The sequence below is a fragment of the Chrysemys picta genome, chromosome 7, assembly GCF_011386835.1.
Source record: "Chrysemys picta bellii isolate R12L10 chromosome 7, ASM1138683v2, whole genome shotgun sequence".
Classification (NCBI taxonomy): domain Eukaryota; kingdom Metazoa; phylum Chordata; order Testudines; family Emydidae; genus Chrysemys; species Chrysemys picta.
Window position 1 is genome coordinate 116,630,108 of NC_088797.1, and position 17,191 is coordinate 116,647,298.

General features: G+C 42.8%; 1 protein-coding gene across 5 annotated transcripts in view; it reads left to right on the forward strand.

Moving 5' to 3' along the window:
- Positions 1-12,220: 12,220 nt before the first annotated feature.
- Positions 12,221-17,191, forward strand: part of ABLIM1 (actin binding LIM protein 1) — a 314,331-nt gene continuing 309,360 nt past the window's right edge. For 2 of the 5 annotated variants that reach the window (XM_065552432.1, XM_065552417.1), the window contains exon 1: positions 12,221-12,485. Coding sequence is in view for 3 of the 5 variants with exons in the window: in XM_065552417.1 (XP_065408489.1) it covers positions 12,473-12,485 (13 nt within the window). In the remaining 2 variants the exon portion in view is untranslated. The remainder of the gene's footprint in view (positions 12,486-17,191) is intronic. The other 3 variants (XM_065552429.1, XM_065552426.1, XM_065552421.1) reach the window with 2 other exon arrangements.

Below are 17,191 nucleotides of genomic sequence, written 5' to 3' on the forward strand. Positions count from 1 at the left end.
CAGCACCTGCCTCTATAATGCAATACCTGGAAGCTGCTTTATGGCTGCAAACATTTATGATGAGCTAATCTCCTACGGGTGGCATAAGATAAATTACAAATGATTAAAGTTGCAAACATTTTTCTTTATATTGCAATTAGCCATAACAATAGTGACTTTAACCCTCATTTTGGTTCTAAGCTTCCAGAATGATCTGAGACTCTAAACTTTCTGAATGAATTCCTCATCACACACCCCCATTAAACACAGTATTCAGAGGATGGCAAGTAGCCAGTAAAGCACTCAGTGCATTCTTGCTTTCACTGGGTCATAGTCTGCAAAGTGTATGAGCATAATTATGGTGTCAAAGCAGTTTTATGTGCTGCGTAGACTTTCCTAATATACATATATTAAGTAAGAAAAAACGATAGTTTTATTCATGGTTGATTGATTTCTTTGCTCCCCTGGTCTTCTGCACAGTGTGAAGCGGGTATTGGAGCAAATTGTATCTGTTTTGCATGTGTAACAAAAGAATGATAAGGAAAACACTAGGACCTAGCAAGCTTGGTTTCATTATCAGTTATGGAAACCACTGGCACATTTCTTAGTACCCATCTTAACATTAGCATTTTAGCTGCTAGTGCAAACGCTTCTTCTTAACAGGAACAATCCGTTGAAGAATCTCTTGCTCCTGCTGATTTTGCAGATCTTTCAAACAAATATTAGAGGGGAAAACTGCACCTCAACAAACCATCTAACAGAGCAACTGAAAAGGAGATGGGAATAAACAAGAAAGAAAAGTTTCTGGGTCAGGTCCCCAGAAGAAGGAAATTGCAGTAGAGCTGTTGAAATCAATCACACTGATTTATACCAGCTGAAGATCTAACACTACAACTTCATATACAGGTTTTACTGCTCACCCTCAAGTAAGAGTTACATTGTGACTAAAATCCCTCTCTCCCTTTCATAGTTTCATTTAAGGCCAGAAGGACAATTAGATCATGTAATTTTACCTGTAAATCACAGGACATTAAATTTCACCCAATTATACCTATGTTGAGCCCAGTCGCTTAAATTAGACTAAAGCATTTCAGTCCTCAGGACACTGAACTGTTGTGTGCCACAGGCAGAGAACAGGCAAAACTGAGGTGCCACCGATGCCTGAAGCCCCTGCAATGGCAGGGAATTGATCAGGTGAGACATGCCCAGGTGATCCATGCTGCAGAGGAAAGTGGAAGAACTCCACGGTCCCCGCCAATGTGACCTGGCGGGGGCGAAGGGGGGAATTCCTTCCCAACCCACCTCTGGCAGTCAGTTGGATCCTAAGCATGTGAGCAAGACACACCAGCCAGGCATCTCGGGCTCCACGTACCCTATGAGCTAGGGCTGTGATTCCCAGCTTGCGTAGACATACTTGTGCTAGCTCTCATCTGAGCTAGCATGCTAAACTTAGTGGTGTAGACATGGTAGCAGTGGCATAGGCTAACTGTGCCAATTACAAACCCACCTGAACCCTGTGGGTACATACTTGGGACAGCTACCATGGCTACACTATTATTTTTGCATGTTAGCTCAGCCAAGATGTATGTCTATGTGAGCTGAGAATCACATGCTAACTTGTTGGGTAGTCGTAACCTAAGCAAGAGGATTCCCTATAGCCCTTAGAGCATTACTCCGCCCCCTCCAGCATCCTATCTCCACCTGTGGGTTATCCTGCTGGAGGAAGGTGAAAAAAAAAAAACAGAATACAGCTGGCCCAATTGCACATTGGGGGAAAATCCTATTGGTGACTGGCCAAAAGACATCAAGTTCTAACATTATCCCAAGAAAAATTTAAAAAAAAAGACAAACAAAAACCAACCTGCTGAGTGTAGTTGTCTTCTGAAAAGACTCAAGAGATGTTTTTTTAACTGCAAGCCCTGCAAAAAGAACAGGAGTACTTGTGGCACCTTAGAGACTAACACATTTATTTGAACATAAGCTTTCGTGGGCTAAAACCCACTTCATCGGATGCATAGAATGGAACAGAAAGAAGATATTTATACATAAAGAGAACATGAAAAGGTGGAAGGAGCCGTACCAACTGTTCTCTGTATGTATAAATATCTTCTTTCTGTATGTTCCATTCTACGCATCCAATGAAGTGGACTGTAGCCCACGAAAGCTTATGCTCAAATAAATTTGTTAGTCTCTAAGGTGCCACAAGTACTCCTGTTCTTTTTGCGGATACAGACTAACATGGCTGCTACTCTGAAGCCCTGCAAACTGATTCTGGGATCTGAAAGTGAAACTGTGCTCTCTGGCTTTTGATTTATCACCAGTAATACACATTCTGCAATCAGACTTAGCTAATACCTGTAGTGATGTTTCACAAGCCAGAAGAGAATCCATTTACTTTCCAGAGCTGTGTTTGTTCTGCAGAGCTATGAGGAGTCAACAGTGGTAATAAAACCTTTTGGACAGCATAGTAAGCAAATATTCTGTATATACGCACTTGTAGTGAGCAGATCTGTTGAGTATGATTCTGACCATAGAAACTTTAAAATTGAGTTTTAAGGAAAGATTGTCACAGATTAGCACAGTGCTCTGTGATTGGGGCCCTTCAATACAAGTAATATTTTGAGAAAAATTCTGCTCCCAGAACTCCACGGTGCAACTTTACTCCAATATTCTGCCCTTCCAAATAAAAATATTGGCAGTTTTTATTAAAGCACTCTACAGATGTTAATCCATTAATTCTTCCAATACTCCTTTGAGTTAGTTTGGTAAATTGAGGAAACTGAGGCAGAGAGGTTAAGGATTAAGTTCTGTGCGTTCAATGATTTCAATGGGTTGCATGTGGTTTAAGTAAGGTTGAAGTTGTGGTTTCCCCCAAACCCACAAAAGGAGTCACTGTCAGCTTTGTTTGAAACTCAGGAGTCCTTTAGTCAGACTCCTAGATCAGTGACACTCAACCTTTCCAGACTCCCGTCAGGAGTCTGATTTGTCTTGCGTACCCTCAAGTTTCACCTAATTTAAAAACTACTTGCTTACAAAATCAGACCTAAAAAATACAAAAGTGTCACAGCACACTATTAGTGAAGCATTGCTGACTTTCTCGTTGTTACCATATAATTATAAACTAAATACATTGGAATATAAATATTGTACTTACATTTCAGTGTATAGTATACAGAGCAGTATAAACAAGTTAGTGTCAGTATGAAATTTTAGTTTGTACTGACTTCGTTAGTGCTTTTTATGTAGCCTGTTGTAAAACTAGACAAATATCTAGACAAGTTGATGTACCCCTTGGAAGACCTCTGCGTACCCCCAGGGGTACGTGTACCCCTGATTGAGAATCACTGCCCTAGACCACACTCCTTTTGTACCTGCAGGGACAGCAGGACAGTATATCAAATGAATATTAGAGAAGAGGAAAATTTTGGTCTCAGTCTTGACCTTGCGAAGAGATATCTGAGCGTTGAAAAAATGTCAAGCTCTGTTCTGGCTGTATGGATTTTCTTTTGTAATGCGTAGTAGGGTTTCATCATTATTTATATTTTTGGATTAAAGGCTGTAATCTGTTAATCCCTAAAACAACATCTGATAATCTGTTTAATCGTGAGCAAGCTTTGATCCTGATAGAGTCAATCTAATTTAACTCATGCAGAATAGTTTATGCTGTTCCAGGACTGTCCAAGTGCAGAAATGGGACAGTGAACATTTTCAACAAATATGTACCTTTTACATTTGTTCAGAATTAAAAGGACATTTTTGTCCTACTTTCAATGCAATACCTTTGTTCTGCTGCATAGCAGTATTTTTTTTTCCACATAGTCTGGGTTTGCTAAAATTTTGGCATCATCAAAATATCTTAACACTGAACCAGCTGTCTAAAATACGTACAATGGAGCCACTTGGTAGTGGGTCCGTAGTTAATGATGGTAAAATTATCTAGCAAACCCCAAATCTTGGCAGACTTAAAAAAACCTGTTCATTATTCATAACGTTACATGATGTAAGTGTTGGGTGACGCTATTTCATACATAGCTTTACCGCTAGGAATCAATGCCCGCAGGATCTTCCAGAAGGAGGAGTATAGAACTTAGGCCAGATCCTTGGTCTCTACTGCAGCAATGCACAAGGATCTTAAACCAGCTTTAAATTGGCAGCTGAGGATTCCCCCAACACGGGGGAATTCTTGACTGGTGTAAAAACCCAGTGGATCCAGTTTTGTTCTTCCCACTCCTTCACTCGGCAAAGTGGACAGACAAAGGGGGCAGGATAGATCACAACATACACTGGTGATCCTGGATTGGTAGAATGGCCACTAGGGGACTGGTCCAGCCTGTGTACGAGCCGTGCTGCAACTACACTAACTTGTGCTGGGTTCTCATTCTGCCACTGGCCAGCCCCAGGATTTTTGGCTGCCCTCTGCTTCCACCAGCTGTGTCCAGTTTGTTGGCCAGAATTATCCTTGGTTCTTCTACCATCCACTTTGTTGTCAAGTTTAATGTGCATGATTGTATGTTTATGATAAATGTTTGGGTAACTTCTAATACTTTAGAGGCACAAGCAGTCTGAGAATAGTAAGTAGCATGAGTTGGCAATTTGGCTTAGTTATTTCCTGGCATATTAACAAAAGCCATTTTCACCAGCAGAGGGCATAGAGATCCATGTTTCAGGGATAGCTGCATGCTTAACTTTACTGTTTGGTCAGAAGTGGGGAAGTTCACCAAGAAATCTCTCCCCTCTTTTAAATTGTTGTATGATATGAGCTGATGTTTTAAGTCTAGGTCTTAGCACGCGGGATTCTGATCTTCATAAAGTAAGGCTGCAGGTGCTATTGTTGTGAGTGCATTTAACCAAATGTGCACGGGCAAGTCAAAGACATGCATTTATGTATTGCAACATGGTGCCTATCTGCAACAGAAGATTGCGCTATTAAACACAGACCTGGCCACAGGCAGCTGTGCATTCATGACCCCTGGGTGGGCTTGATTATTATAATTTATTTGCTTGAAGAAAGCTTCAGTAGCTACAAAATGCAGCAGCCTGTCTGTATAACAATATATTGCCCCAGTGCTCCATTGTCTGTGCTGGCTCCTAAATACCGAGTCCAGTTCAGTTTGTTATTCAGAGACCTTCATGGGATTGGCCCTAACTCCCTGAGAGCTCCTCTCACCCCTGTGACTGTGACATCCCACAAGAGCTTTGTACCTCTGGAAAAATTAAACTCTTGATAATGTAGGGGGAGTTTGAGAGACAGACCTTTCACAGGAACTGGAACTAAACTAAAGAACTCACTTCCACAGGAAATAAGAATGACCAGGGATCTCACCATCAAGCTATTTTACCTACAGGTGGTGAAGTCTTAGTGTTCTTCCTATTTTTAATTTCATGAGAAGGGCTCAGATACAGCTGGTGGGGGTGTAAATACCTACTTAGTCCTGTTTTTTCTCCTTTTTCACTTCTTTTTTATTAATTTTTGCTCTTTTTCCTTTTAGTATTCCCTCTTCCAATTCCCTTCATCTCCAAAAGATTGTATCATGCTTAGTGTGGGGGATCTCTATTGGTGATTCTGTGGGGCTGAGACATATGGTCTCACAGCAAACTGTGTGTTTCCAGAGCAGACACACAACATGTGGTCCTGTGCGTTGGTTCCTGAGTCTCTAGTCCTGTATGCACAAGCTGATCCTTAAGGGCCCAATTCAATTCCTATATATGTTGGATCAGGCCCTAAGCCAGGTGAATTAGGGGCACAACCGCAGACATAGGTATAATTATAACAAGATCCAATGGCTGGAAATAGAAGCTAGACAAATTCAGACTAGAAATAAGGAGCACATTTTTAACCTTGAGGGTAAATAACAATTGGATCAATTTACCAAAGGTTGTGATGGATTTTTTGGTCACTATCAATTTTTAAATCAGGATTGGATGTTTTTATATGCTCTAATTCAAACAGGAATTAATTCAAAGAAGCTGTTTGTCCTGTGTTATACAGGAGGTCAGGCTAGGTGATCACAGTGATCCCTTCATGAACAAGATGGAGAAAAGGGCAGGACAAAAGGCAATGGGTTCAAACTACAGCACAGAAGATTTAGATTCAATCTCAGGAAAAACTTCCTAACGGTAAGAACAGTAGGACAATGGAACAGACTGCCTAGGGAGGTTGTGGAATGTTGTTCATTGGAGGTTTTCAAAGGGAGGCTGGAGAGCCATCTGTCTTGGATGGTTCAGCCACAACAGATCCTGCATCTTGGCAGGGGGTTAGACTCACTAGATGACCTTTCTGTTCCCTTCTAACCCTATGGTTCTATGATTCTGTGACTCTCAACTCATCCCAAATGGGAGAAATATCATCAGAAGACCAGATGTTGTGTTTATCTGGTCCCATAAATGGCTCAGTAAGGTAAAATATAGCCCATGGTAAACTATAAATACCATGATATTCAAGTTTATTTGGGCTCCCACAGAGCCAGAATATTTATCCCTACTTCAAAACTTCATATTTTGGCTTCCTTTATAGAAATCAAGGTAGCCTTTTTTCTTGTTCCTCAACACCAATCACTATGAAACCAAAAACTCGTTTATCATACTAAAAAATACATGTTGTTGGCACCAGCTGATGTACAATCTAAATAGAACACAGATAAATTTTGTGTTTGGAAATAGTGCATTAGTGTGTAAAGCAACCAGCATAGTTTGCCAAAAGAGCAACTAACCGTTATGTGTGAGAACATATCCTGCAGAGGGCAGCATGACCAAGCATTTTATTTTAGCAGCGCTGTAAACAAGAGAATTCAGTAATCCATTGGCATCTGTATTTCTGTACTGTGACTTTCCAGAATAAATAACAGAAGGCATTGTGGGGAATTAGCGTAGAATCTGTGTGAGCTCAGGATTGGTGCTAGGCAAAGGAAAATATCCTCTTGGATAAATCTTGTTGCCACACATTGGCCATCTTTTAAAGGGGGTGAGATTACATGGAAAATGTAGCTGGGTCTGACACCTTAAATATGTAGCATATTCATGTCCTCGTAGATTTTGACAGCATGAAAGGAGAAAGAAAATGTAAGAGAAATATCCAGAATAAATGTAAATGGATTTCTGTAGAAGAAAACAGCGTGACACCCATTGTTTCTAAAGCAGTTTGGGATCCCTTTGTGACTCATTTAAACCTCTGTTAATAAAAAGATCATAAAAGTGGCTTTGCTGAGTGTATATCATACAAAGGTGTTGACCTGGATAATATGGTGGCCCTTGTTCTTTCTCTAAGACTTACAGATTCACTGATTTATCTGACGTTGGGTGATATATTGTTGATGGGTATGTCAGTGATTGTGCATTTCCAACCCCTCCGCCTGATCTCTCCACCTTGGGTACTTGTGAAATTTCCATTACCACAATATCAAGGATCCTACTGCTGACCGTGTATCTAGGTGCAGACATGTGGCTTAGCTGTAAAACTGGGCATTACTGTGTAGGAGACCTAGGTTTGTTTTCTTCTTTTAGTTTGGCAACAGAGACACAACATTCAGTCCCAGAAGGAGAGGCAGTACTTTGTGTCTCTCAGATCCAAAGTGCAGCCCATCCAGCTGATTAAGAAGTGAGCTTGATGTGCTCTGAAAGGAGTCCTGTCCTCTTCAGCCAGAAGATGAGTGGCCCAGCAGTATGGAGGCTTCATGTTGGAAAGTATAAAGAAAAGATGAAAAAAGAGCATGTGAGGAATTAGGGCAACACCAGGAAGAGCTAAACCCCAGTAGTATGGGAAGAAGCCCCTGTACCTCTTATAATAGGAGGTTAGAGATAATGAAAATGCTCACTCCCTCTGTCTAGGTTTAAGCAACACTAATCTTAAATAGAGATTGGCCCAAGCTGTGTAGTTCATACATGGATAAAACTATTTCCAAGTCAGGATGTGCTAAGATCTGGTTTTGGTTTGGTCCCACATATAGAGACTGGCCAGATGTAAAATTTGGATTCAGATCCCAAACCTTTCCAAAGTTCAGCAGTGTTTTGATCAGGGGTTTTGGTTCTGGCCTATCCATGATATTCTACCGTCTTTATAGTATGAAATCGGTGCTAGGAAACATCTGTTGTTTTACGTTGATAGTACGACCTTGTTAGCACTTTTAACCAACTGTGACTGTTTAACCAACTAAATGCTGTATGGCCCTAACACGGCAAATGCTTTCACTGTTGGAGCAAATACAAAGTATATTTAGTGCAGAAGATGGTGTAAGTCCTCTAGTATCAGGCATACTTAAAAGCTACTGTTTTAAAATCACCATCAGCAATCTTCAGTGTTAATTTCGTATTTCCTTTCTTCTAGAAGAAAAAATGACTAGGAATCAAGATTCTTGAGTCTTATTCTTGGCACAAACTTCCTGTGTGACCTTGGGCAAATTACATAGGGCTTGATCCCCAACCCATTGACCTTGATGAGTTTTGGATTAGAACCTCTTAAGGGGTCCCCAAGTAGGGAGTGGAAAATTGTGAGGTAGCCATGGTTTATTTTTCTTCCAATTCTTAGGCAACAATTCAAAAAGACGGCTTCAAGTAGCTGGTTTTCTGTTAACTGCCATCTTTCCAGGCCTTCTGCTGAGGACCCAATCCTGCATTCCGTGTGCACCCAAAATTCCCATTGACAGTAAAGGGATTTGGGTGCACAGGAAATGCAGGATGGAACCTAGAGTGTTTTTTTTTTAACACTTGGCAGCTCTGATTTTTCTAGATTTTATGTAAGAATTAGCATTTGTGTCCTAGTGCGACTTAATATCTGCTTAGCACAGTATAATTCAGCTAACATTCCCACTCACAAAGATTGTGTAGTTTAAAAATGTCCTGGGTCTCATGTGTCTCACACATATTAAAGAGTTTTATCATGGTTACATAATTGCCAGATGGCAGCAAACAAAAAGAGATGGAATTTTTCCCCTTTAAAATATGCCATTGTTTACTGGTTCATCCTTTTTGCCTTTATAACCCATTGAATCTACTGGTCACCATTATGATTTTATTTTTCTCCCATTCGTGGCTTTAATGAATAAACTCAGTGGTTTGAGCATTGGCCTGTTAAACCCAGGGTTGTGAGTTCTATCCTTGAGGGGGCCACTTAGGGATCTGGGGCAAAATCAGTACTTGGTCCTGCTAGTGAAGGCAGGGGGCTGGACTCAATGACCTTTCAAGGTCCCTTCCAGTTCTAGGAGATAGGATATCTCCCTAAATTTAATTTAATTTTTTATTAAATATAAACATCAACTTTACCTCAAAATAAGTACTGTTCTTTCATTTCCAATCTCAAAATATAAACAAAACACTATTTTAACACTATGTAACATGATGAAAAAGAAATAAAAATGATTTATGTGCACATTAATGATACACTGACCAGCTTCAAATACAAGTCCACACAATACAGAATTTACCATTGATCAACAATGGTATGTCCTTTTCCTGTTATACCACATACCCAGCATTATTCTCAAGAAATAACAGTTATAAGTACTTCACCCACTTCACCATCAGTTCACAAATATATATATATATGTATAAATAACCTGAGCTGGTACAATGTGTTTGCATAGAATTCTAAAACGTTTTTCTGTCAGTCTCTGTGTTGCACCTGGCTACCTTAGATAGAAGTTCACATAAAATTAATGTGGAATTAACTGTGTATGTGCCATTCTAACAAATCTTTTAAGTTACAAACGCTTCTCCCCTCTGTACCCTCCCCCCCGACCCGTCAATTACAAAGGCAGCAGAAAGACAGGAAATTCTACATGAAAAAACTAAGGTCTGCCTTTTGCTGAGACTCCTCGCTAATGCTATCTTTTTAGCATCACATGGGGGAACCCGTGATAACATTGGTTAGAAACCCATCCAGGGAAGTGCACAGGCAATGCCTTGAATATTAAAAATGCAAAATTATGTCATCACATCACACTGGTTTAGGAAAATCTTGTCTGTCGCAGTGCAAGAAGGGAAAGTTGAGTTGCTTGCAAATGGGAATGTTTAATGATTGCACACACAGGGGGGATGGGGAACTGGTTTTGAAGTAGATGTTAATGCATGATCACACACCACTGTGCTTTAATGTAGCAATAGATCAGCATCCAGGGCTGGTGCCTTAGGGATGGGGATGGAGGAATGCAAACCGACTATTTATTCCACTCTTGCTACAGGATTCGGTGGCATTTGCAGTTGCAGAAAACAGGATGACACCATGAATACAATTGAACTGAATTGTACAACACATTGGGGGTGATGGATGGAGGATGGAGTTAGACATTTCTAAAAGCCACTGTTGCACAAATGTCAGCATGCACACATCAGCTGTTGCAGTACTATACAGGCACACACACTGCTTCTGTTGTGCACACACATAACATGCTTTTTGATGTGCACATGTACACATGCACATATCCTTTCTGAGGACCATGCATACACATATGCACATCCCTTCAACATGACAAACTACTAGGATAAACGTATTGCTAAAGAGTAAAAGAGAGAGTACTCTTAGTTGTGTTGGCAGGTAAGATCTGCCTAAGAAGAATGGGACTTCACACCGTGTTTGGGGTTTGGTCTCTGTGTCCATTCCTGATCCAGAAGGTTGCTACATACCATGATGTAGTCTCTGCCATCTCTCTCCTTTCTCCCAGATTTCACTGAGATTTTCCTCATTGCTTTATGATCCCTGGTAATTTGAGGATGTATCTTTCCCACCTTCTCTTGTAATTTGGATATTGGAGCAGAATGTGTGTCTCTCTCAATCTCTCCTATCACGTTGGTCGCATGTTGGCTCCTTGCTGCATTTGGATTGTGCCTCGTGTCTCCTGATTTCCATCTCTAGTTTATTGTCACTCATTGTGTATATGGTAAGAGTCTGCCTGAACTGTTTTCATTTCACTGCCCAGAGGCTAGTAGCCTACAAGGGTGATAATTCTGTGCAGGGACCTGTACCATCTAGATTGTTGTTTTCGATTTGTTCTTGCCACAGGCTGATATGTTGGTGATTTGGGTACTGAGCCTAAGCCTTTTTTGGTTTGGGGAGGGGCTAGCTGGCGCCACTGGATGGCAGGTTGGAATTGTTGAGGTTAGTAGTGACGATATATAATATTAGATTTTTTTTTCTGTTGGATTTAACTTGTGATACCCTAGTGCACTGCAGTGGAAGGAGAGTTTGCTGCTTTGGTTGAGATGACACCAGAAGTCCAGTGTTCTTTATGTATGTTAATTTGGGAGGGGAATTGACCCAGTTCTGTGTTGCAGCCAATGTTGCTATATTTCCTGTGTTCGTGTAGTATACATGCAGCTGTATAGTTACTACGGGGTTTTTCAGTAGGCCCACTTCGCTGTTGAGGCTTTGCCCCAGCCTTCACTCCCATATAGAAGAATGGGCTGAATTATATTGTTCGGTAGTTTTACTGAAGGGTTACATCTGTCCAGTGGTTTCTTTATGGCATAGAAGGCCCACAGTGCGGCTTCTTTTATAGTCAATTGGAAGCTCTCTGAGATGTTTATTATGAGACCTCGATATGTATAATGTAGGGTGTGCTTAATTTCCAGGTCTCTCTGTTAACATTTTAGACTGTTTGGGGGCTTTCTAATACATCCTGTTTTTTTGTTTTGTTTGTTTTTTCCATGCTCACCTGCAGGGGATTTATATTGAGCTATGTTTATGTTGCACATGCCCATTGTGGTGTGTGCACCCTCTGCTGCTGTGACTTCTGGCATATGCCCTGATCCCTTCTACTGCCTGCACACACAGAAATCCCTTGTTACAGATACATGCTTCTGCGGCACAGGTGTGTGCGCACACACGTATGCAGATTCCTTCTGCTGCACGAGCACAAACAGACACAGATCTCGTCTCTTGCACACACACAGACACACACACACACGCACATACAGATCCCTTTACTGCCTGGGCACACAGACACGTGCAGTGCCCTTCTCTTGCCCGCACTACACACACTAGTGCAGATCCCTTCTGCTGCAGGGGCACACACACACACATCCCCCTCCCTTCTCTTGCACCCCCAGAGCGCACACACGCGTGCTCTGTTCTGCAATCAGAGCCCCTCACTGCCTCCCCCAGCTCTGCGCTTGGCCCAGGCAGCAGGTGCATTGCGGGGAGCGGCTTCCCGGAGATCCCTTGGAGGGTGGATGTACTGATCTGCTGCCGGGTGTCGCGGCCCAGCCTGCTGCACTGAGTGGGGGGAAGGGAAGGAGGGAGGGAGGCAGCCAAGACCCGCCCAGCCCTGGCCGCTCACTGTCTGCATTGGCTGCGGCTGCGGGTGTTATTGTCCATGGAGCGCCCTGCTCCGCTCTGCTGCTCCGGGACACGCGGCAGACAGGTACCACCCGGCTCATCTCCATCCCCGGCACATGGGTGGCTGTCCCGCAGGACCACGGCAGCTGCTCCTCTCCCGTCTCCCCCACCCCTCCCTTAACCACCGAGACTCGTTGCCTTCCTCCGCCGGCCCCCACTGCCCGAGCCATGTCTGCGAGAGGTGAGTCTCCGCCAGGCTGCATGTCGCCCTCCCAGCCGGGGCTCGGGGCGAGAGCAACCTGCCTCTGGAATGGAGCTGAGTTTGCGGTGCGGAGCGGGTGTTGGCCTTTTCTTCGGCCGCCCCGAGCAAATGCAACCCCGAGCCCATTGCAGTGCACGGTGCAGCAGCTCCCTGGCCAGAAACTTTGCTGCGGATTTGCTCTCTGAGATGCTGCTGGTTGAATAGGCTTTGCTTGACCTTGGTTGGTGTTTCTTTGCTCTGCTGCGGTACACGAGTGCCCGGCGCACCTCGTTCAGCCAGTGTGGGGCGGGAGGGGGGTCCTCATCGCAGGCTGTTGAAGACAGTTAAAGGTGAGGTGAGGGGAATTGTTTTTTCTCTTCTCCCTGCTTGGTACCATTTTGCAGCTCAGTGATGGACATATTCCAGAGCTCGATGCAGCAAGATTTAAAGGTGCAGCGCGTCCTTTAAAAATACACAGAGATATACACCTGTAGGACCAGATTAGTGAGGCCTTGTTAGCCCTGATTTGTATTAATTTTTAAAATAATGTAAAAGCTAGAAGCATAAAATAATGGGACTAGAAGGAAAGTGGGCAGGGAGGAGCAATTTCTAAACGTTTCCTTTTTAAAGATGACATGAATATATTTACAGGGAGAAAAGGAAGGTGATGCTGAGCGTGGTTTTATAGTCAATCAGAACTCAGTGGTTACTATTACTAATGACATATTAACAGCTCAGCCATTGCCTGACTACTGACCAGTGATACTGAACATGGGTTGCTTTATGCAAATTTTAATGACAATAACAGCATGTTAACACTTTTTCTAGAAATGTGCACCTGCCCTAACAGGAGCATTTTAAAGTTTTAGACCACATTTGCATGATTTCTAATGGCAGGAGGCTTAAATTTGAGGCTCTTCCTCATCCGTGTGTAAAGTCTGACTCCACGTTTCTTTTGCCATGAGCAACTCAGCCCTGATTAAATGCAGAATCTGTCTCATCTCAAACATTGCTGCTTCTGATTTGAGAATTGATGCAGGCGTGGCTATCTAGAGTTTGGTGCCTTGATTTTGTTTGGTTAAAATTAGTGCCCATTGAAGAGTGGGGGGAAGGAAAGCGGAAAGTTAAAGATCTGAATCACATCACAACAAACAAAAGATATTAACGATCTTCTCTTTTGCCTGAGGAAAAAAAGAAAATTTTAATAATAGATAAGTAAAATGTTAGTTTAAAAATGCACCCCAATAGCGCTTTACATTAAAAAAAATTGTGAAACTATGAAGATGTGGTTAACAAACCAAGCAACTTCATGATTATTGTGATGCATCTCATGTGCCTGTCCTCAGCTTTCTCCTAGATCTTTGTTTTTTTGTTGTCTTTCCTGGTATTATGTACACTGGGGCCTCTAACCTGCAAGCTACTTTGCATGGATGAGGTCCTGTGCCGGCTTGGTGTGCTATTCACTTTAATGGACCTATGTGCAGTTGTAAGGACCCACATGAAACAGCTTACAGGATCGGGGCCAGAGGTTGTAAACTCTTTGTGGCAGGGACCATGTCTCTCATATGTCTGTAAAGCACCATGCCATCTTTGATATAAATGTACCGGCTAAAAATAATCACGATGTTTGGTGAAGCCCTTAGTTCAGGAAGTATGAAAACATGTAGCCCCTTGAAGTGCCCATTTTTAATGGCCTCTAATTCTAATGGAATCCAGTTTTTGTGGTGAAGTTATGTTGGGAGTTTGAAAAAATTTTTCTCATTGGGGAAAATCCTGGTCTCAAAGTCCTGAAAACAAGGATAAACGCGGGAGGGGCAGTAGGATTTGAGGATTGCATGCAGGAAGTTTGCAACACCAGCTCTGTGGTGGCTCTATGAGCACTAGCATGTGGAGGGTTGGGGGAGATGGATTACAACTGAGTAGATCCACTGGTCATTTCCCCCTCTGCCATCCTACGTACCCCGGGGAAAGAGGCATAACATATGTGGACACTACAGCAGCCTTGATGCTGCCTAAGACTGCTGGTAAGGAAAGACTTTGACACCCCGGAAGGGGGAGATACGCCTAGTGAGTTGGCTGGGGGGCCAGCTCCATAAAGAGGGAGCACACTGAGTTGAGAGAGAGAGAGTGGTAACAGAGCATGCAGCAAGTAGCTGAAGTGGACCTCAGACCTGGAAAGAGCTGATTCCCCAGAGCAGCAAGGAGGAGGTGCCACCTGTGGTGAGTGGACCCTCTGATACGCAGCATGATATAAGGAGGCAGTGCAATGCCGGTGGTGCTGGCTTTCAGAGGAGAAGCTGAACTGTGGTGGTGACCACATGAGGTCATTAAAGATCCTGTAGCAGTATTAATTTAGATAGACTATATGGACCAAAGGTGTTAACAAGACCCAGTCACTGTCCAACTTTAAACAAGGTTTGAGGTTTGGTATACAAAGACCTCAGCCTGTTTAGTACCCTGGCAAACACACCGTTAAAAATCACTCTAACCTTTTATTAAAGATACAGAAAAGAAGGAAAAACAGGTAAAGCACTTGAAATGTAAAATAAGGCTTTAATTTTATCAGTATCCCTTATTTCCTTTCCCTTGCACTGGAGAGCGTTTTTAGAAGGAAACCCTGCCTTGTCTGATAGTCTCTTTGATGGTATCAAAGATGGTAATATTAAGTGTCCTCTTTTTGGAAAAGAGAAGCCGTTAGTAGAGATGGGCGGGAGCTGTTGTTGTTAAAGTCTGATCCCGTTTCATCCCAGGTAGTGTTTGGGATTCAGCTGGAGCCAACAGAGGTGGCAGTGTCATCTGGGTCCCTCTCTCTGGACCTTGTCTGGTCTGGACATCTCTCAGGATCAGCATGTTGAAGGTGTGAGGTCCCAGGAGACAGTGGGTGCAGCTTGCCTCAATAGCCATTTTTTCTCCTCAAAGTCTCTTCCTTTCACAAAGGGAATTGTGGTTGGAAGAGCCCATCCTCTCATTATTTTGCCCACCAGTTAGAGCTAGTTTCCGACATACCAACATTTATTTTATTGATTTCTGGTTCCACACTTTGCTTGTTTACTCAGCATGATCTTACCACAGTCCTAGAATCCTTTTTGTTTGCACCAATTCAGTCTTTTTGTTTCCCTTTTATTCCTTTTTCCCATCAGCATTTGTGATAGGTTATTGTGACATCCTGTGAACTTTCAGGTATGATTTACAATTGAGCTCACAATTAGTGTAAATTTGTAGACCCAGTTATCGCAATAGTAACTAGGGCCAAAATTTTCAAAAACTGGGGCAGGCACAAATAGCCATTTGGGAAGCCACTGAGGGGCCCAAGTGGGAGCTGAACACTTTGGGGATTTTCTGATCTACTGTTCAGTTGTGCCAACATTGACTGAGAGCTCGGTAGCTGGAATAGCTGGAATGATGGAGTGGGATTTGCAGGTGTGCTATGGGTATCTAAATAGTATTTTCAGAAGAGCCATGGGGCCATCCAGGGTCCTGATGCAATACCCATTGGCGTCAATGGCAGCCCTTCCATTGACTTCAGTGGCCATTGGATCAGGCCACTAAAGGTGCTCAAAAGTTGGTATTGTCAGAGGTACTGATGAAAGTGATCACGCATCGGCCTCTCATTGGTAGCTCTGCAGTTTTGTGTATTCTGATAACAGACAATACAGAGAGTAAACTCCCCCCTCCGTCCCTCTCTCCAACACACAAGCAAGACAGGATTCACTGTAGGTTTTTAGAAGAGCCAAGATGGAGAAAGTGGATAGGATTGAGCCCTAGGATGACCAGATAGTCCGATTTTATAGGGACAATCCCAATTTTTGGGTCTTTTTCTTATATAGGCTCCTATTATCCCCCACCCCCTGTCCCAATTTTTCACACTTGCTGTCTGGTCACCCTATTGAGCCCATAGAGGTAGAAAATTTAGTCATTCCATAAACAGTATAGCTGTATGTGACGCAAAGTGGGAGTTCATGGCTGCTGTGGCTGGATACCCAGCATCAATCCATGACTCCTGCATCTTGTTATCTTCCACAGCAGTTACCTGATTTGCAGCCTGAGTTCTCAGTCTCTGTGTTACGTTGGCAGAGAGGGTTTGTGAGCACTTGCCCAGCAGCTCATTCTTGAGGAAGATCATAGAAGATTCTGGGCCTATGTAAATGAGCTTCCCCTTGCTCCTCTCCTCCTTTCTGACATATCCCCCATCACCCTCACCTACTCCTGTCCCTTCCACAAATCCTCTGCAGAGCATGCAAAGGAGGCCCTTTGAAAATTCCCCTGCACATTTCTAGCTACCTAAAATTACCCCTGCAGTTTGAGGACCTGTTCCAAAGCCCATTGGAGTCAATAGAAGGACTCCCACTGATTTCAATGAGTATTGAATCAGGCTGTCAGTTTGCAAAGATATTAACTTCTTATCCTAAATTCTTATGTAGTGTTGCTGTGCACTGTTCAACGGCTGCTGTGTTTGGCCCCATACGTGATTGCCTTTCAGTTGTGAAGTTATCCCTGTATATTCTTTTCCTATCTCACAAGTGCAAGGTGGGGGTTAATTGTTTGCAAAGAACTTTAACATCATTGGATGAAAGATGTTATATTACTGCACAGTATTATCTTATGCCCTACTTGTGCATATTATCTCACATTGCTCGAAACATGTCAAAAACACTTCTTCTCCTGGAGGTCTGAATCCAGGGAAAGTTTAAGTTTTACAAATAGAT